This window comes from Microcaecilia unicolor, chromosome 2 (genome assembly GCF_901765095.1).
Source record: "Microcaecilia unicolor chromosome 2, aMicUni1.1, whole genome shotgun sequence".
NCBI lineage: Eukaryota > Metazoa > Chordata > Amphibia > Gymnophiona > Siphonopidae > Microcaecilia > Microcaecilia unicolor.
In genome coordinates, this window is record NC_044032.1 from 44,656,863 (window position 1) to 44,678,944 (window position 22,082).

Below are 22,082 nucleotides of genomic sequence, written 5' to 3' on the forward strand. Positions count from 1 at the left end.
ACTTGTCTTTCATTGATGGGTTCTGGGACATCCTACTAACCCTGCTGCTCTGGCCCATCCTCCTTTTGTTTTCCTCTGTTTTGTTTTTAAAAGCTACCGTATCTGTGTAAGTTCCTGTGCATACATAGTGGAAAAATGACATAGTTTTAGTGGGAATTTTTAAAACGCATGCACAAGTGTAAATTCTATGGGTACTTTTTACCTGCAAGCTTCACACACCAATTTTCAAAAGGAATAAAATGTTCCCTTTGAAAACTGACTAGGGAAAAACCATGCTTACAAATTTACATCTGCTATTTGTGTGGATACATATTTCTCTGTAACATTATGTGGATTTGAAGCTACTAAGTAGTTCATTTAAAACAAACTGGAGAAAATATTTCTTCATTCAATGTGTAATTAAACTCTAGAATGTATTGCCAGACAATGTGGTAAAAGCAGTTAGCTTAGCAGGGTTTTAAAAAAGGTTTGGATCATTTCCTAAAAGAAAAGTCCATAAGCCATTATTAAGATGGACTTAGAAAATCCACTGCTTATTTCTAGGATAAGCAGCATTAATTCTGTTTTACTGTTCAGGAATCTTGCCAGGTACTTGTTTCCTGGATTGGTCACTGTTGGAAACAGGCTACTGGGCTTGATGGACCTTCGGTCTGTCTCTGAATGGCAATGCTTATATTCTTATGTAATGGCAGTAAGTACAAGTACATAAGTAATGCCACATTGGGAAAAGACCAAAGGTCCATCGAGCCCAGCATCCTGTCCACGACAGCAGCCAATCCAGGCCAAGGGCACCTGGCGAGCTTCCCAAACGTACAAACATTCTATATATGTTATTTCTGGAATTGTGGATTTTTCCCATGTCCATTTAGTAGTGGTTTATGGACTTGTCCTTTAGGAAACCGTCTAACCCCTTTTTAAACTTTGCTAAGCTAACCGCCTTCACCACGTTCTCCGGCAATGAATACCAGAGTTTTTTATGCGTTGGGTGAAGAAAAAGTTTCTCCGATTTGTTTTATATTTACTACACTGTAGTTTCATCGCATGCCCCCTAGTTCTACTATTTTTGGAAAGCGTGAACAGACGCTTCACAACCACCTGTTCCACTCCACTCAATATTTTATATACTTCTATCATGTCTCCCCTCAGCCGTCTCTTCTCCAAGCTGAATAGCCCTAGCCTCCTTAATCTTTCTTCATAGGGAAGTCGTCCCATCCCCGCTATCATTTTAGTCGCCCTTCGCTGCACCTTTTCCAATTCTACTATATCTTTCTTGAGATGCGGCAACCAGAATTGAACACAGTACTCAAGGTGTGATCGCACCATGGAGCGATATAACGGCATTATAACATCCTCACACCTGTTTTCCATACCTTTCTTAATGATACCCAACATTCTATTCGCTTTCCTAGCCGCAGCAGCACACTGAGCAGAAGGTTTCAGTGTATTATCGACGACGACACCCAGATCCCTTTCTTGGTCCGTAACTCCTAACGTGGAACCTTGCATGACGTAGCTATAATTTGGGTTCTTTTTTCCCACATGAATCACCTTCCACTTGCTCACATTAAACGTCATCTGCCAACCCAAACTGCCACAGGAATGTCTAACCTATCTGTAGGTAAAATTAAGGCCTCTTTTATCAAGCTGCACTAGTGACTTCTGGTGCGGTAATGCTGACAGAGCCCATTCACTTTGAATGAGCTTGATCGGCATTGCTGCGTGGGAACCGCTAGCGCAGCTTGATAAAAGAAGCCCTAAGTGTACAATGTCACTACACACGTAATTGAAGGAGTGAGTTCCAAAATCTGTTAAGTACATTTTTTTACAAACTGTGTTCATACTGGGAAAAGCCTGTCTTTATAGAGAGCCATATGTTGGATAGAATCCTTGTAGAAAACACCTACACCGAAGTGGAGGAACAGGATCCATTTCAAACATAACAGGTCAGATAGAGGAGTAGCGTAATCAACAAAACTCTTCCAATAATACAGGGACTGTCCTTCTTTGTTAAACTGTACAGCGCTGCGTAACCCTAGTAGCGCTTTAGAAATGTTAAGTAGTAGTAGTAGTAGTAGTAATACCAGGGAGACAGAAGATATCATATATGCTTTATTCCATAAATAAGATGATGTTAAAAATGATGACTCAACATGGAACCGTGTTTCGGCTAAAGCATTGCCTCAGGAGTCTGTGCACATATGACACGTTCCATCTCTCTGGTATCATTGGAAGAGTTTTGTTGATCACGCTACTCCTCTGACTGACCAGATAGGATCCTTGAAAATAAAAACTTCAATTTATCTAGCAAAATAGCTTTTCAAACTTAGCAGTTTTACCCAGAGGTTTGGTAAGCAATTTTCAAAACGTCCATTTCTATGCATTAGCCTCCATTTTATGCTTTGTAGTGTCTTTGAGAATTTTCTTATTAATTATGTCATTAAACTGTGGGACAAGAAACTACTGCCATCATAATTTGAATATAGTTAAGTAAATTAACGCCTTTAAAGTAAATTAACGCCTCCCCTTGGAATGCCCTCCCGCGGGAGGTGGTGGATATGAAAACGGTAACGGAATTCAAAAATGCATGGGATAAACTTAAAAGAATCCTGTTCAGAAGCAAGGGATCCACAGAAGCTTAGCGGAGATTGGGTGGCAGAGCCTGTGTTGGGAGGCGGGGCTAGTGGTTGGGATGCGGGGCTAGTGCTGTGCAGACTTCTACGGTCTGTGCCCTGAAAATGGCAGATAATGGCAGATACAAATCAGAGTCAGGTATACACATAAAGCAGCACATATGAGTTTATCTTGTTGGGCAGACTGGATGGACCGTACAGGTCTTTTTCTGCTGTCATCTACTATGTTACTATGTAAAGGGCAATTCTATCACTAGGAGCCCAAGGATGCACACCCCTTTGTGCACCTAAATGTACAAAAGTTAGCATTTGCATGTGTAAATGCACTAAATATTAGCACTTATGTGCATAAGTGCCATATACGATATTCTGTAAGGGCACATGTGAGTGGCATAAGGCTAGTTTCTATATAATGGAGCCTGAAAATTCCACATGGAAAAAAAATACACCTAGGAGTATTCCGTAAAGTATGCCTAAATTTTATAGAATAGGCTTAAATTTCCACGTGTTATATAGAATTACACCAAGTGCCTCTCCATGTAACCAAATGCAGTCGCGACCATTAATACCATGTTTTACTTGGCATAAATCCCGATGACTAAATTAGGCACAGAGCGGTTATACTCTATAACATCGAGCATAGATTTTAGAAATGCCCACGCCCTGCTCAAGACCGTACCCCCTTTTCAACTAAGAATTTTTGCGCACCACATTACAGAATACGCTTAGCAAGTTCTGCACGTAAATCTTAATTAATGCTTGTTAACATCTAATTGACCGCTGATTAACTAGTTAACCAATTAAGTTATGTGCATTGTTATAGCATATGCTTTGATTTCCTCACAGAAATCAAGGCACGATATATAGAATCCGACACATGGTGCAAAAATGGAAAGGGGCGGAGCATGAACAGGATAGGGGTCCATGCTCCGCCCAGTTACATATGTCACATATACATAGAGGGGCATAATCGAACAGCGCCGGCCATCTATATGGCTGGCCATCTTCGGGGCCGGCTCCACAAAGGGGCGGAGCCAACTGTATTTTCAAAAAAGATGGCCGGCCATCTTTTGTTTCGATAATATGGTTGGGGCCAGCTAAATCTCAACATTAAGGTCAAATATTGAGATCGCCGGCTTCGGTTTTCGGCCATAATGTAAACCGAGCCCGGCCATCTCAAACCCGGTGAAATGCAAGCCCTTTGGTCGTGAGAGGAGCCAGAATTTGTAGTGCACTGGTCCCCTTCACATGCCAGGACACCAACCGGACACCAACCGAGCACCCTAGGGGGCACTGCAGTGGACTTCACAAATTGCTCCCAGGTGCATACCTCCCCTACCTTGGTTGCTGAGCCCCCCAAATCCCCCCCAAATCCCCCCCAACTCCCCACTCCTCACAACTCTACACCACTACCATAGCCCTTAGGGATCAAGGTGGGCACCTACATGTGGGTACAGTGGGTTTTGGGGGGTTTGGGAGGGCTCAACATTTACCACAAGTGTAACAGGTAGGGGGGGTTGGGCCTGGGTTCACCTGCCTGAAGTGCACTGGACTCATTAAAATCTGCTCCAGGGACTTGCATATTGCTGTCAGGGAGCTGGCTATGACTTTTGAGGCTGGCATACAGGCTGGCAAAACATTTTTTTGTTTTTATTTTTTTAGTGTGGGAGGGGGTTGGTGACCACTGGGGGAGTAAGGGAAGGTGATCCCCGATTCCCTCCGGTGGTCATCTGGTCAATTGTGGCACTTTTTTGAGACTTGGTCCTAAAACTAAATGGACCAAGTGCAGCCGGCGAAATGCTCGTCAGAGCCAGCCATCTTTTTTCCATTATCGGGCGACGCCGGCCATCTCGTAACCACGCCCCCATCCCGCCCCCATCCTGCCTTCTGTACCCTCCCTTGAAGTTTGCCCGGCTCCACGACGGAAAGCAGTTGGCGCTGGCCAAAATCGGCTTTCGATTATACCGATTTGGCCGGGTTCAGGAGATCGCCGGCCATCTCCCGATTTGTGTTGGAAGATGGCCGGCGATCTCTTTCGAAAATGAGCTGGATAGTGTCCAGAAAAAAAATGACTCCCTACATTTTTTAAAATAATCCAAAAACATCCTATTACAGCAGAACCTTTTGCCTGAAATTTGAGACATTTCCAAGCACTTTATTTTTCAACAGGATGGAACTCCAGTGCATTGAGCTCACAAAACTGTTGCGCTCTTAATTAATGAAACCCCAGAATTCATTGAGCCAACAGCTCAGTGGTGTCAAAGACTTCGTGAATGTGTCAAGGTTGAAGGAGGACACTTTGAACACAAATTATGAATTAACTACAAAAAACTAATGTATTTTCAAAGGTCATACTAAATGTTTAAACAATTGCAGAGTATTTTGAAACTATGTAATGGGGTCTCATTTTTTCCAGACACCATGTACAATACCATGTTACACAAGTTCTTGCAGTATTTATGTGTGCTCAGGTCTGTGGCTGCTGAACTGCACAAGGCTAAATGTAAGGTGTGCCAATACTAGGCTACACTAATAGTGTACAATGGAATCTAGGTGCTCAGATGCCATTATAAGAACACTAGTAAAAAAAAGGCCCATTTCTGACACAAATGAAACGGGCGCTAGCAAGGTTTTCCTCGGCTCCCCTGCAGCCACCCATATCCATCGACCCTCCTCTTCCCCTGCGCCTACTGCAGCCACCCATGTCCAGCGAACCTCCTCACTCCCCTGCCCCCCTCCTGCCACCCATGTCCAGCGACCCTCCTTTCTCCCCTGCCCCTCCTCCAGCCACCCTTGTCCAGCGACCCCCTGCCCCCCCTGCAGCCACCCATGTCCAGTGACCCTCCTCTCTCCCCTGCCCCCCTCCAGCCACCCATGTCCAGCGACCCTCCTCTGGACATGGATCAGCTGTGAGGCATGTTTCCCCCCCCCCACAGGTTCTGAAATTGACATCATAATGGCTACGGTAATGTCAGCCTGATCTACGGAGCCTAGCAGAGCAACTCGGAATGAGCCACGGTCCAAGGCAAGTCAGAACGTTGGCGGTGAGAATTATTATATAGGATAAGGATCATATTGGCCACCCTCCTATCTACTATGGATGACTTTAGTGACAGGTTACTGATTACTAACAGTAGATCAGCAATTTCATATTTGAGTTCATTCAGTACCCTTGGATGCATGCCATCTGGTCCAGGTGATTTACTATTCTTTAATATGTTGATTTGGCTCAGTACATCTTCCAGGTTCACTGAGATTTCTTTCAGTTCCTCCACATCATCACCTTTGAAAACCATGTCTGGTACAGGTAGATCTCATACATTTTCTTCCATAAAGACTGAAGCAAAGAATTCATTCAGTTTCTCCTCTAAGTAGTCTAGTGGTTACTGCAGCAGTCTTTGATCCTGGGGAGCTGGTTTCAATTTCCACTGCAGCTCCTTGTGACTCTGACCAAGTCACGTAACCCTCCATTGCCCCAGGTACAAAAAAGTACCTGTATATACTATGTAAACCACTTTGAATGTAGTTGCAAAAACCACAGAAAGGCAGTATATCAAGTCTCATTTCTCTTTCCCCTACAGCCTTCTCCTCTCTGAGTGCCCCTTTTGCTCCTTCAAGATCTAACAGTCCCATGGATTCCCTCACAAGCTTTCTGCTTCTGATGTACCTGAAAAAGTTGTTACTAAGAGTTTTTGCTTCTGTGGCAAGTTTCTCTTCATATTCTCTTGTAGTCTTCTTTACCAATGCCTTGCTTTGAACTTGCCAGTGCTTATGTTTTCCTCATTTGGGTCCTTTTTCCATTCTTTGAAGGACATTCTTTTGGCTCTAATAGTCTCTTTCACTTTACCTTTTAACCATGTTGGCTGTCGTTTTCTCTTCTTTCCACCTTTGTAAATCTGTGGAATGCATTTGATCTGGGCTTCCAAGATGATATTTTTCAACAATGTCCATGCCTGATTTAATGCCCTAACCTTTGCAGCCATTTCTTTTAGCTTCTTTTTAACCATTTTCCTCATTTTATCATAGTTGCCCTTTCGAAAATTAAATTCTGCTACAATATATTTCCTTTATGGCTTCATTCCAGATAGTACCTCAAATTTGATCATGTTATGATCACTGTTTCCCAGTGAATCCAATACCGTTACCTCTTGTACTATGTCCTGCAACTCCACCAAGGACGATCTAAAATGGTTCCCTCTCTTGTCGGTTCTTGGACCAGTTGCTCCAAGAAGCAGTCATTTATTACATCTCCCTGGTGCTCTCACCATGAATACATTCTCACCATATGGCACCACTTATAGACTTGTCCCCTTAGTGGGCCTTCAAATCATTGTTCCTCTTCAGGCCTAGGATGATGGCATCCAGCTTCTTGATCAGTTCCAATTCGGCATTTTCCCCTTGGAGTATCCTTTTCAAGTTCCTTTGCAAGAGCATGGTAACCTATTGCAGACACTTCACCACAAGATGCTAAACTATCCTTGGGCCAGCAGTGGCTACAGATGCTGCTCCTGGAGGGGGATGGAGGGAGTTCAGGCTGTTTGTTTTGTAACCCAGAGGGACCCCACAGTTATCCACAAAGGAAAGATATTCAACAGAAAGGGATCTTTCACTTGCTCATCTTCCAATGTGGTATATATCATTCAGTGTAAAAAATGTAACGAAGGATGCTATATTGGAGAAACAGGCCAGATGCTTAAGACAAGATTCAATTTACATAGACATCACATGAACAATACAGCCAGTAGGGCCCCCACCCCAGTGGGACAGCACTTCACAGAACCAGGACACTGTACCAGTGATTTCACAGTGAGAATACTGAAAGGTAACTTTAAAACCATACAAGAACATAAGACCTTTGAAGTCAGAATGATTGAATATTTTAACACCCAACAGAAAGGACTTAACAAGGATTTGGGGTTCCTAGCCCATTATAAACCATAAAGCTGTATTGCAGGGGTGTGCTGATAAATTGTTAACAGGGGGCTCTCTCTCGCCAGCAAAGTAAAAGAGAATTCAGGAGGGGCCCAAGCCCATATTTTGGGATCCATTTGTTAAAGTAGCCATGGAGAACCGGCTCCCAAAATTCTTAAAAACTTAACAAACGGCTCTCGAGAGCCTGTGAGAGCCTGCTCCAGCACACCACTGGCTGTATGTCTCTGTAGATCACCCCACCCCTCACCTATCCACACCTATCCTGTTAGAATATCATTGATATGCTTTGATGTTGTTGTAGTGTTGAGAATTTGAGCTGGAGGCGCCATTTTTAAATTTATGCCTCCAGCTCAAATTCTCAACACTACAAGAGAGCACTCCATTCCTGATGAAGCCATGTTTGTAGGTGAGAACGGATATAGAAGAGTGCCCGATATAAATCATAAGCTAAGTGCTACTCACTATTTTGTGTGTTGTTGAATATAAAGCATGTAAATAATACTGCCAAAATTGTGTGCAGAACCTTGAGACTTAAAAAGTAGCCCGGGTAGTGGAGTTTTTTTGCCCAATGATAGAACCGCTGCGTGAGTTATCTTATAAAACTTTGTATAACCACGCACTAAGCCACCAGTATTATACTAGTGGTTTCTGAGGGCTTTTCTCCATCTTACCCAATGAGTATTGCGACCAATTCTGGCTGGAGCTGTTTATTTGGTATTAGGTTACACATTTTGCCCCAGCCACGCTGCATTTGTTCTGTGTAGTTATCCTATATGCTTTGATGTCCCCATGCATACCTCCTACCCACCCCCCATCCTCCCACCCTGTCAGACTGTCATAGTAATGCTTGAATGTTTTCACTTATATACACTGTCAGCTAGCACATTTGCTTATTTCCGATCTGAGGAAGAAGGGCAACCTTCGAAAGCTAATCAAGAAATGTATTAAGTTATGTCCAATAAAAAAGGTATCATCTTATTTTCTTTTCCATGTTTTATTTTGTTTGATTTCTATTGGTAACCCAGAGGGGAAATTTGAAAACAGCCTGAACTCCCTCCATCCCCCTCCAGGAGCAGCATCTGTAGCCACTGCTGGCCCAAGGAGCAGATGCCTGGCTTGTGAATCAAACCAGCTGTTCTGCCTAGCATTGTGCAGCACTTACTCCTAAGTCACTAGGCTGGCCAGAGGGCCATCATTTTCAGTGGAAAAGAAGATCTTAAACAAGAAGTGACAAGAGGATAGATTCAGGAAGAATATTAGGAAATATTTCTTTAAAGGGAAGACACTGAATGCTTGGAACATATTCCCACAACAAATAACAGAATTAAAGAAAGTATGGCATAGGCACAGAGAATGTTTACCAGGGAAAAGTGAAAGGAAAGATCGATATCAACCATGGTTTATTTTATTGCAACAAGAAGGATATTTTACAGGCTTAATGAGTTATGTGGTCCTTATCTAACATTATATTTATTGCTTTTTATTTTATTTTGGTCCAGCAGTTTAGGCTTCCATTTCAGTTGGAACCAGGGCTGGGATACAGTGTCATGAGTTTTCTTTTCATACCTTCACAGGGAATTTCCCACTTATTTTGTTTGCCTTCTGATTTCATCTAATCCAGTGAAGTCCTCGCAGCGGCCACCGATGGCTGGGAGCAATGCACCAGCGTGCCTTCCAGACCAGGGTACAGCAATGGCGCTGAGCCAGTAGGCCTTTCATGCACCCTTATATTGTATATATTTTCCCCTGGGTTTTCAGACTGCCTAATTTAATGCTGCTGTGAACATGCTCTCACTGTCTCAGTTTGAGGCTACAGTCAATAAAAATTAAATTGCAAAATAGAGAAAGCTACTATGTAAAGTTGTAGGAAAAAATTGACTTTCTTTGCATTGACTTTCCTAACAACAGTCTGGCACCAGTTGACCTGGTAGGGATGTGCATTTGTTTAAAATGACATAAGAAATGCCAACAACATATCCTATTGTTTCATACCATTGGCAAATGGAAATGAACAGAAAACACATGAAATTTCATATTTTTTTCATGCGCTATCAGTAGTGCGCAGTCTTCTGAAAGAGCACGTGCTCATTTGAAAGAGCATGCACTCTTCCAAAACTGCATGTCCAATTCTTGAAGAGTATGTGCTCTTTCAGAAAAGGGTGCTCTCTTTCCCGATAGAACGCACATGTATACTCTACTGGAAATCACTGTTCCCTCTAAGCTGAGCGGGAGTCCTTCAACTTCATTACTGCCCAGTGGTGTACCAAGGGGGGGGGGGGGGGGCGGTCTGCCCCGGGTGCACGCTGCTGGGGGGGTACCGCGCGCCTGTCGGCTCCGCTCGTTCCGTGCTCCCTCTGCACTGGAACAGGTCCTGTCCCGGGGCAGAGGGAGCACGGAACGAGCGAAGCTGACAGGCGCGTGGCACCCCCCCCCCAGCAGGTAAAAATGCACCCGGGGGGGGTGTCCTTTCGCCAGTGGGGAGGGGGGGTCGTGCTGCACCCGGGGGAGGGGCACATCGGCAATCTGCCCCGGGTGTCAGCCACCCTAGGAACGCCACTGTTACTGCCAGTGTGGGGGGGTGGTGCTTCAATATTGTGTTTTCAATAGCTACAGAGTCTGGCAGAGTCTCCCTGTCCCTCACTATTGAAAATGTGATAGTGAAACAGCACCCCCTAATGGAAGGACTGTAGGTGGAGGACTCCTGCTCAGCTTAGAGGGAACAATACTGTGAAAGAGGGCATACTCTTCTGAAAGAGTGATGTGTGCACTATTTGTGAACAGTGCGCACTCTTTTAAAGCCCAAACACAAATGAACATTCCCAGAAACTACACAGGAAATAACACAAAATGAACATTTTAAGGCTGTACACCCCTAGCGCACTGTTCCCCTCAGGCACAAATTACTTGGTCTGTGTTTACTTAGGCAGGAAGTTATCAATGTGGGCTAATGTTAAATTGGGTTATTTTAGCATAAGATCTCATTGCATAAAATGGGACCAGGGCCACCGAGAGACAAAGCTGGGCCCAGGGCAAACACCCCCCAGGGCCTCCTCCTCATGTGCCTCCCCCCCCCCACTCCCCTGGGCCTGCTTACTTATTTAATACTTAACTTGAAGCAGTACTTTAAGTGCTCCCTCAATCTCAATCCTGCTCCTGTGTGCTAGCACCTGTGTTAACTCTGCTCTATTGCCACAGGTCCTTCTTCCTGTTGTGTCCCCTCCTGTCTACATGGAAACAGGAAGTATGTCACACAGGAGGTGAGACAAAGCAGGAAGAAGGATCTGTGGCCAGCAGAGCAGAGATAACGTGATAACCCAGCACTGCAACACACAGGAGCAGAAGACCAATCAGCCTTGCCAGCGCCAGGCGGGTACCCCTTGGAGGCCAGGCCTGGGGAAATCTTGCCTTCCTGCCCCCCTCTTGGCAGCCCTGGATGCATGGGTGTAGCCAGACTTCGGCTGGAGGGGGGTCCAGAGCCCGCGGTGAGGGGGCATATTTTAGCCCCCTGGCGCTGCCGACCCCACCGCCGCTGGCACCACCAACTTTGCCTCCCCCAGCCGATGACCCTCTCTACTCCCCCTCCCGCCGCCAACCCATCATCACCTACTTTTGTTGGCAGGGGACCCCAACCCCCGCCAGCCGAGGTCCTCTTCTTCCCACACAAGGCTTCCTTCTGTTTCTGACGTCCTGCACATTGTACGTGCAGGATGTCAGAAACAGAAGGAAGCCTTTTGCGGGAAGAAGAGGACCTCAGCTGGCGGGGGTTGGGGTCCCCCTCCAGCAAAGGCAGGCGACAGCGGGTTGGTGGCAGTAGGGGGGGTCGGGTCGTCGGCAGGGGGTCTAGGGCCAAATCCAAGGGGGCCCAGGCCCCCCTGGCCCCACGTAGCTACGCCACTGCCTGGATGGGACCCTGTTCTAAAGTAACCTGAATTATGGTAAAATAACCTGACTTTAAAGTAGCTCAAGTTGATAACTTCCGTTCTTAAAGCTGATCAGAAAGTTTGTATATGTTTTTACAGTTATGCAGTTTAAACTGTTTCTGAGAAAATCTTGTATGCCTATTAGTTGTAGAAGCTGAGTAGTGTCTGGATTGCTCTTAGTTTTCTCCTTTTTTGGTGAGTCTATCCCTATGGTTCTCACAGGCGGACTCAGGAGCGCATGTCTGTCCATCCTCCTCGACTACGTCCAGGCTTTGACTTTGGTCACCAGCCGAGGTATTTAGCTGAAGGCACAGATTGGTAAGTCAATACCTTATACTGATGCCATTCGATAAGATGTAAAGGCCCGTGTTCTATAGATTGTTGAGATGAGAATTGAGATGCCAAGGTATGGACGTGCATAATTCTCATCCTCCATCTGGTATTTTACAAAAGGCTCTGCCGAATGCTGAGCCTTTTGTAATATATCAAAAAGGACGTCTAAAAATACAAGTGTATTTGCCAGAATTTCCAGTAGGAGCAGCTATTTTACAAAACTGCATATTGGAAAGAAAGAAGAAATCACCACCCTATGCTCCCCAATCACCCCCCAGAAAGACAAGATCCCCCTGCCCAATCCCCCACTGACAGGCAGGAAACCCTCACCTCCACTAAAGCCCCCAATCCACTCTCCACTGATAGGTAAGAAACCTTCGGCAAGTTACTTAACCTTCCATGCCTCAGGAAAAGGCAATGGCAAAACCACTCCTATATCATGCCATGAAGACCACAAAAGGTGTGTGTGTGTGTGTGTGTGTGTGTGTGTGGGGGGGGGGGTGACCCTCATTGTGTGTGTGTGTTGGGGGGGGGTGTCCCTCATTGTGTGGCTGTCAGGCATGAACTCTGACGAGGGCACACCTGGAGCTATAGATAGATAGATAGATAGATAGATAGATAGATAGATAGATAGATAGATAGATAGATAGATATAGCATTCAGATTTCACTCCCCTATAGAACTGTTCATTGAATGTTGCTATCAATAATTATATTGGTATACTGTATGACTGAAATAGGCTGAGGGGAGGCCTTCAGACTTCTTTTAGTGCCTTTTATAGTTCATTTCAAAGGCGAGGTGAAGAAGTTGTAATGTGGTGGACATGATGTGCAAAAATGTCACTCGGGCTCGGCTCTCTTCCCTTCAAATCTTGCACCCCCGTTGCCATCTCAGACACTTCTGACTAAAGATACCACTGAAGACAATGCAATTCAAAGAGCCTTTTATGCATAAAGAAATGCCTCAGCCGATATCAGCCATGATAATTGATAGTATTGCTCAATACATTCTTGGGAGTGAAACTTGGATGCCATACAGGATTGGAGAGAATCTCTTGATTTATCTATGACATGTATATCCCGCATTATCCCAAACAAGTTCGGGTTCAATGTGGCTAACAATAAACATTTGCAAAAAGTAGAAGATAATTAGTATTAACATATGTAGTAATAATACAGTACACAAACTTTAATACTATTGAATAACAAAAGCAGGGCTCCAAGCATGCCCTAGAGCTAACAATTATAAGTGTGAGTAAGGATTTAAACCTTACTTCCCCAGTTCTTTAACACACATTCCTCAATAATGCATCTAAGACCTTACCCCTTACAACTCATCGTATAAAACAAATATATTCAGATTATATTGTCACATCATAAGAACCTAAGAACATAAGAATAGCCATACTGGGTCCATCTAGCCCAGTATCCTGCTTCCAACAATGGCCAATCCAGGTCACAAGTACCTGGCAGAAGCCCAATTAGTAGCAACATTCCAAGCTACCAATCCCAGGGCAAGCAGTGGCTTCCCCCATGTCCATCGCAATAACAGACTATGGACTTTTCCTCCAGAACTTGTCCAAACCTTTTATAAACCCAGATACACTAATCACTGTTACCACATCCTCCGGCAATGCATTCCAGAGCTCAACTATTCTTTGAGTGAAAAAATATTTCCTCTTATTTGTTTTAAAAGTATTTCCATGTAATTTCATTGAGTGTTCCCTGGTCGGGTTCCTGTTTCCCACATGCATCACTTTGCATTTGCTCACATTAAACATCATCTGCCATTTGGATGCCCAGTATCCCGGTCTCGTAAATCTATGCCTCCATAAAGGTCTGGAGCCAATCTACCTCTCTTCTCTCTTACACATCCTACTTGCCCTCAGTCAACACACCTATGGAAACAATACCACTGTATTTAAAGATCCCAAAAGAGACACTGTCTCATAATTTAAACCCTAAAACCCTGGCTGATGTTATGACTAACTAAAATTATATTAAATTTTTGATGCCATCTCAGTAAGGTCACTTCCAATAATAAAGCTTTCTCCACAAAACCAAGAAATATATTCCAACCCTATATTGTGGAATTCATTAAAGTGCTTTTGACTCAACACCATAAAATATATACAAGAACATGGAGGAAATGACCTCAAAGCAACCTGGAATACTCAGCGATAATATCACAGAATTCTTAGTACTAACCAAAATAGTTGCATCATCACTGGCCAAAATTCTCCCACTGTAGGAATATTTTTAATTTTCAGTCCAATCTTTATGGTTTCTTTCTTTCTTTCTTTCTTTCTTTCTTTCTTTCTTTCTTTCTTTCTTTCTTATCTAGTCCTCAGTATGCATCTTGTACCACAAGTCCTTTACTTTTGTATCAGTCCAGTACAGATACTATAAAGCACTTATCTCGAAGTTTTTCCTGCTTTCACCACCTCCTCAGGGACCCGTTTCGCCCACTGGCTTTGTCAAAGGGAGCTGGTTACTTCCGTGCTGTTCCAATATTATACATCTTTGCAAATTATGGGCCTAGTGTTTTTAGCACACCTACACTTAGCGAGCGCACTAACCATATAGGCGCCTACAGGGATATTGTAGACACGTACATGGTTAACGCGCATGCATGGTTAACGCGCATTAAAAACATTAATGCGCCTATAATGCTGCTTAGTAAACAGGGCCCTATGTATGATATTGGAACGGCATGGAAGTAATCAGCTCCCTTTGACAAAGCCAGTGGGCGAAACGGGTCCCTGAGGAGGTGGTGAAAGCTGGAAAAACTGTGAGATAAGTGCCATATAGTATCTGTAGTGGACTTTGATACAAAAGTAAAGGACTTTTACTGGTAGAAGATGCATACTGAGGACTAGATTTTAAAGAAAGAAAGAAAGAAAGAAAGAAAGAAAGAAAGAAAGAAAGAAAGAAAGAAAGAAAGAAAGAAAGAAAGAAAGAAATATATATATATCTATAAGGAATAAAAAACATAAAAAATGAATTACAAATTTAAATTATTCATACAGTGGGAGGTTTTTGGCAAGGGATGATACAACTATTCTGGTTAGTACTAAGAATTCTCCAGGTTGCATTGAAGTCTGTTCTTCCATGTTATTGTATATATTTTATGGTGTTGAGTCAAAAGCAGTTTAATTCATCAATACACTACCTAGTGAAAACAAACTAACAGGACTGGAACAGGATCTCTACGCAGATACTACATGCTAGCAGAATACCGCACCTTGATCAAACATGAAAAACACATGACACAACAAATAGGACACAAGGGACCAGAGATCAATAAGCGATATGAAGGCAAAAAATTGAACTGGAAATCTCAAGAACTTAAGACCCAGCATACAGCAACACTGGAGAAATGTGAAACTGAAATATCAAAGATATGCATTTCTAAAAGCTGATATATTCCAAGTAATAAATTCAGAATAAAATACTTGTATCTACCTTTGTTGTCCGAGCATTTTGTTTTTCTATTCACTTTGGTCTTGGTGTCTCTTTTCTGCATTTCTCTGTTTTTTTCTTGATTTTGCAATATCTTCTGTCCATTTGACATTTCTTCTCTCTCTATGTCCACCATCCTCCCTCTGTGTCCATGTCTCTATTCTTCCTCCAGTTTCAGCATCTGCCCTCTCAGTGTCTCGATCCAGCCCTTATATTCAGCATTTCCCCTCTGTGTCTCTGTCTTGCCCTCTATTCATTTCCCCCTCTGTGTTCCTATCCCTCCTTCTATAATGAACATTAGCCCTCTGTGTTCCTATCCCTCCCCCTCCCCCGTGTCCAGCATTGCCCCTCTGTGTCTGTATCCCTTCTCGCTCCATATCTAGCATCTCTCCTCTGTCTTTCTGTCCTTCTCCTCTTTTTTTCCCCACTCTCCATGCTGGGGCTAGTATCTCTTCCTGTTGCTTCCTACCCATACCCCTTTCATAGTTTAATATGACTCCCTTTTGGGCCTCCAGTGTGTCTCCCCCTCTCTTTCATCCAGCATCTTTCCACCTTTCTTCCCCTCCTGCAGTCTCTCTTCCAATTTCAAGCACCTCTTCCTGTTTGTCTGTCCCTCCCTCCCACCCCTGGATCAGCAGAGCAGCATTTAGTTCTTTCTTCCCCCCCCCCCCCCCAGGTCAAGCACCTCTCTCTTTCTCCCTCTTGCCTGCAGGTCCAGCATTTCTCCCCTGTTCCCCCACAGTCCTCTGGTGCTGCTAAGGTGCCTTGATTGCTGCCAATAGAGGCACAGCAGCAATTGAAAGGAGCAGCCTTGGGACCTTGGTGCTTCCCTGGGATGCATCCTGCCTGCACGGAACAAGAAGTTGCATCAGAGGAGATGGGACGCATCACAGGAAAGAACCAAGACCCCAAGCTGCTCCTTTCAATCACTGCGGTGCCTCTTTTGGCAGTGATCAAGACAGGTTAGCAGCACCAGTGGATCGCAGGGAGCAGGAGGGAGGGAGCGAGGGAGAGCAGCCAGTAGCCTGGGACAGTGCGTGGAGTTAGATTTGGTCAGTCACGGTTGCTGTTGTGGAGGTTGGGCTTGCAGCTCCCCAAGCCTATTATATGGGGCAACTATGCTAGTTACAGGGCAGCGTAGCTCGAACTGACCTCGTTGCCCTGTTAGCTTTCTACACTGGCACCCCAACCTGACCACACTCTCTCTCTCTCACCAGACTTAAAAAGAACTTTCCCTGGTGTCTGGTTGCACCCCTCCACCCTGCCAACCTGATACCCCTGTCCCCACTACTTAAAAATAAATCCTGGGTCAGATATTCAGCCAGGCCCATGTGCAGGCTCCACAGTTGAATTTCTGGGTATATAGAACTATCAAAAACAAAGCTAGTTGTGTGATATGCAGCACTTAAGTGGCTATGGCAATCTGCATAAAGGTAGGACTGACTATCCAGCTTATAATCGAACGACAAAAATGCCTATATTGCGACCTAAATCGGGAGATAGGTGTTTATCTCCCAAAAACGAATAACGCGGTATAATCGAAAGCCGAACTTGGACATTTTCAACTGCACTCCATCGCGGAAGCGTACAAAGTTGACGGGGGCGTGGTGAAGGCGGAACTGGGGCGTGGTTATCACCCGAACAGAGATGGGTGCCTTTCGCCGATAATTGAAAAAAAGTATGCGTTTGTAGCTAGAATTTAGGGCACTTTTCCTGGACCCTGTTTTTTCACGAATAAGGCCACAAAAAGTGCCCTAAATGACCAGATTACCACCAGAGGGAATCGGGGATGACCTCCCCTGACTCCCCCAGTGGTCACTAACCCCCTCCCACCACAAAAAATGATGTTTCACAACTTTTTATGCCTACTTTTTAAGCATATATACTCGTGAACAATTTTACAAGAGCTTGTTTAAACATGTTAAACATGCCTTACATGCAGGAAAAAAACTTTATAAAATTACCGCCAATAAGTACAAAATCTTACACCTGATATAACGTGGGATTTCCTATTCAGGCTTCCACTCTATGAAATTTGTTGCTCTTGAGCATTTGCATTGAGTCTAATATAATTACTTTTTGGAAGGGTTTGAGTGCTTGATTTCTTTCCCAGGCAAATTAGCATTATAATTGGCATTGAGTTGGGATATCTGGGACTTGGCTAGGTTGAGCATTGGTATGGCGATGAGATAGCCAGATAAGCATTATAATAGACATTGAGTTAGGATACTTGGGACTTGGCTAGGTTGAGCTTTGGTGTGGTGACGAGTTAGCCAGGTAATTAATATGGAGTCTACTTAACTTTGTGCCATGCTGAGATTATGAGCTCTGAAGAGGGTCAGAGCATTTTTGCTTTTCTATATATTAGGGGGGAGACAGGGAGTGGTTATATGAGTTGTGATAATGGGAGGAACGGATGGGGGAGGGTATGTGGACATCAATGCAAATGTATTTTTTTGAGTTTTGATTGTCTATATGCTATTATTTTATTGTACTCTGCCTTGTGGTTACAGACAGATGGCAGGAAAGCAAATAAAATCAAATAAATATATAAATAAATAACACTTTGTCAACAACATCTTAACCTCATTCAAAGTCTGACAGTTTTTTTTGTCAAGTGTTTCTTCAGCATTAAGGGTCTTAGTTCAGCTGAGCAGATGGGATTGGGGTTTTTATGTTACCTCGTTTTTTTAAGTGTTTGATACTGAGTTCAGTAATGGTTTTGGTGGAACAGATGGTATAGTGAACCAGCCTGAAGTGAATCACTGACCATCTGTGGATTGGCAAAGCTCCAATGTACTGTATAGACACAGAGATCACCATCTGGGTGCCTACCAGTCCTTCCTCTCTTTGGTAGAATTAGCTCTTAACCAAAAAGGTCTAATGGCAACTTCAGTGATGGTTTCACAAGTTCTGCCTCTTTACAGGAGCACAAATATTGACACCGTCTAATGCACAGGTACTTCACGGTGAATGAATACATCTCTCATGAGAGATGATAACAACATAATGTACACAATTCTGTCAGTTCTTCACAGAATCTGGGAGCTCACCCTCTAAGGTGTTTCTCCTTCAGACTGCTACACAAAAAAGAACTAAAGATCTCTAGAGGACTTTATTTATTTATTAGGATTTACAGTAGAAGTCCAAAAATCCAGATGCCAGAAATTCAGACTGCCTGAGAATCCAGACCCCTAAAATTGTGGTATCCAGACAGACTGCCTGAGATCCTGGACTACATGTGCTGCAAACCTTCTCCCTACCTTCCTCCCCCCATGGTCTGGTGTTTCTTCCTGTGCTCCCAGCTCTGCTTGCGGCTCTCACTCACTCCCCCAGTGTACAATATTTTTTCAAAAGTCTTCTGTGCTGCAGCAGCAGCGGCAGCGTGACTCACAGGCTGCCTCCAGCCTGCACCGGGCTTTTTCCTCAGACCCATTCCGCCCTTCCACAAACAGGAAGTTGCATCAGAAAGGGTGGGACGGGCCAGAGGGAAAGGCCCGGTGCAGGTTGGAGGCAGCCTTTGAGTCAATCCGCCACTGGTGCTGCAGCACAGAAGAGTTCTGAAAAGGTATTGTACACCAGGGGAGTGAGAGAGAGCCGCGGGCAGGGCCGGGCTGGGAGGGAAGGAAGAGACACTGGACCATGTAGGAGTGAGGGGGGGAATAGGGTTACCATATGGCTCCAGAAAAAGGAGGACAGATTGAGCCAGTCTGGGTTTTACTTCCATTGCTTTCAATGGAAGCAAAACCTGGACTGGATCAATGCGTCCTCCTTTTTCTGGAGTCATATGGTAACCCTAGAGGGGAGAGATAGCCAAGGTGTGGCATTGGGGGCCTGGGCTCCTTCCTTTGGGCTCAAGCCTTGGGCACACTCCTTTGAGGAAGAGAGACACAAAGAAACGCTTGATGGGGAAGAGAGACATGCTGCATGGGGAAGAGAGATGCTGGCTTTGAATTTTGAAAGTACTGCCTGAGAATCTTGAAAATCCCAAAATTCAGACTGACCCAATCCCTGAGCAGTCTGGATTTTTGGACTTGCACTGTATTTACTTTCTTTTTGAAGAAATTCACTCAAGGTGATGTACAGCAAGAACGATCTGTTTATATGAACCACACATGTCTCACCAGTTGTCATGTTTAGAATACATGTAACCTATCAATATTCCATCTAAGTGCTATTCTGTAAATACACATGTGGAGCACTGTTCCCTCTAAGCTGAGTGGGAGTCCTCCACCTACACTCATGTCAATGGGGGGCGCTGTTTCACTATCACATTTTCAATAGTGAGGGATAGGCAAGCTCTGACAGTCTTCACGGAACTTGCCTGTCCCTAGCGATCGAAGACACAATATTGAAGCACCGCCCCCTACTGGCAGCAATGCGGTTGGAGGATTCCTGCTCAGTTTAGAGGGAACATTGATGTGGAGTCTGTGCAGAACTGTTACACGTATATGTCTGCGTTTAGGTGCAAGCATTTACACCAGCATTATGGCTGAGTAAGTACTCACGCCTAACTTCTAGGCTCGAATTCTATAGAGGAAAGTAGGCAGCTAATTCTAGGCGTCTTGCATTAGAGTTGCCTTTCACATGTGAAGGCACCTCTTCAGTGTGCCTTTAGGGTTACCTTTATCTGCTTTCCTGTTGTGTCTTGCTGTTACAGGGATCTCAGCGTCGATGCTGGATTGACACATGCCCAGTTCCAGGTCAGGCCCATGCCTCCTCACTATCAGCATTACCTAGCAACTCCTCGAATGCATCACTTTGCCAGAAACACCTCCTCAGCACAGATGGTAAGGAAGGCTTCAATCAGGGCTTGTTTTATGTTTTTCTACTGCAGAATTATGACCAACACCAATGCTCCCTGATAATTTTCTCTCACAGGTTTAGCGTGGTTGTCCTTGATGCATGAGGTCAGGTACTTGAGGCGAGGAATGCGGGTTTTTTTTCACAAGACAAAACTTGTACATAAAACATTGCAGTTGGGAATTTTCACAGGGGTAGCTGTGTTAGTCTAGAGTAGCAAAAACCTTATAGAATAATTTAGGGGCCCTTTTACTAATGTGTGGGAAGAAGCCCTAACGTGGGCTTAAGGTGCCAAAAAACTCTTAAGGGGCCCTTTCACAAAGGAGCGTAGGCGCCTACGTGCATCCAACATGCGTCAATTTGGAACTGCTGCCCGGCTACCGTGTGCCCCGAGCAGTAATTCCATTTTTTACATGCATCCGATACACGCGGTGGAAAATAATCTTTTTCTGCTGCGCGGTCGCTAACCGGGCAGTAATCGGCAGTGTACGCGCACTGACGATTACCGCCCGGTTAATGTGTGAGACCTTACCGCTAAGTCAATGGGTGGTGGTAAGGTCTCAGGCCCAAAATGGACATGCACTAATTTTTATTTTGCCACACGTCCGTTTTCGGTCAAAAAAAGGCCTTTTTTTTTACTGGCGTGCTGAAAAATGGACCTGCGTGCGTCCAAAACACATGCCTACGCTAGCACAGGCCATTTTTCGCCATGCCGTACTAAAAGGACCCCTTACTGCAGTAAACACTAAAGTGTGTTGCGCAATTTTCCTGTTTGCACATGGTAATTGAACATAAACTCTTTTTTAAAAATAATTTTTTATGGGGCATGTCATAGGCGGAGAGTGGGCATGGAAACACTGACCGGCTAGTGCGTTCACATTACTATGCACCAACTGATTATCATGAGGATATTCCTGAAGATTTTCTGACCGTTGTGTGTTTTACCAATGGTAAGCTTCCTGGTAGAAGGGCAAGACTTTTTAAGCTTATTTTTGCCTCCTTTAAAGGTGCTCGATTAAAGAGAATGTTGGAATATTCTTTTTCTTATAAGGCGGCTTCAACTTTGAATATTCTTCCTGAGGTTTTTAGATTCGCTGATTCATATTTTATGTTTAGAAAGTTTTAAAGACCCTCTGTTTCACTGATAGCTGAATGTTTCTGAGTTCACTGAGGCGCCCCGTATAAGAGGCTTGGGGAGGCTTAACCCTGACCATCTTGTGTTTCTTCTGCTGCCCGCCGTCTCCGTCGTCATTTTTACTGCACTGAAGAGTTCTGCCTCGGCACCGGCAATTCAGAGTCAGCCTTCTGCCAGCATCGGGGCTTTCTCTTCAGGCATGTCTCACTCCCTCCCAGCTCTGCAGAAAAGAGGAAGTTACATTAGAGTCCTGGACGCCCCTGAGGAGAAGCCCCGACGCTGGCAGAAGGCTGACTCTGAGTCTCTGAATTGCCGGTGCCGAGGCAGAACTCTTCAGTGCGAGACAGCAGGCAGCAGAAGAAACAGGGAGAAAGATGCAAGACTCCATGGGGAGAGCTGCCCAAGGAGGCTTAATAGACGAGTGGAAGTGAGACTTTCTAGCCCAGTAAGTAAACAAGGAAGCCAATTTGGTTAATGTGTTTCCCCAGCATGACATACTCACTGCCTTCAGCCCAAACAAAACAAACAAACTTTTGAGCTGCTGCATCCAGGTTGTTCTTGATTGTTGATCGTAACAAGGCTAAAGCTGGGGCACATGGAATCACATTTTAATGTCATCTCATTTGTAGGAATTAGCATTTTAGATACACAACTGGATTATTCTGTTTTTAGGTATGTTTCAGGGACAAGTGGTTTTATAGGTCAAAATAAAAATAAATATTTTTTTAATGCAGATCTCTTTTGTTTAAACATAACTAAATGGGCTATAAGCCCCTAATGGTGTATTAGGTTCTGGCCAGTGTAATATTTTTGGTACAGTAAAGTTCTGAGTGTGTTTTTCCACAAAGATGTGCATAGTGTTTTGCAG

The 22,082-nt window shown here is 44.3% G+C and overlaps 1 protein-coding gene across 1 annotated transcript in view; it reads left to right on the forward strand.

Moving 5' to 3' along the window:
• The window catches only part of RNF165 (ring finger protein 165), a 255,801-nt gene that overhangs the window by 203,672 nt on the left and 30,047 nt on the right, over positions 1-22,082 (forward strand). Inside the window, exons 3-4 of the mRNA XM_030192908.1 lie at positions 11,705-11,800; positions 19,937-20,066. Coding sequence (XP_030048768.1) covers positions 11,705-11,800; positions 19,937-20,066 — 226 coding nt within the window. The remainder of the gene's footprint in view (positions 1-11,704; positions 11,801-19,936; positions 20,067-22,082) is intronic.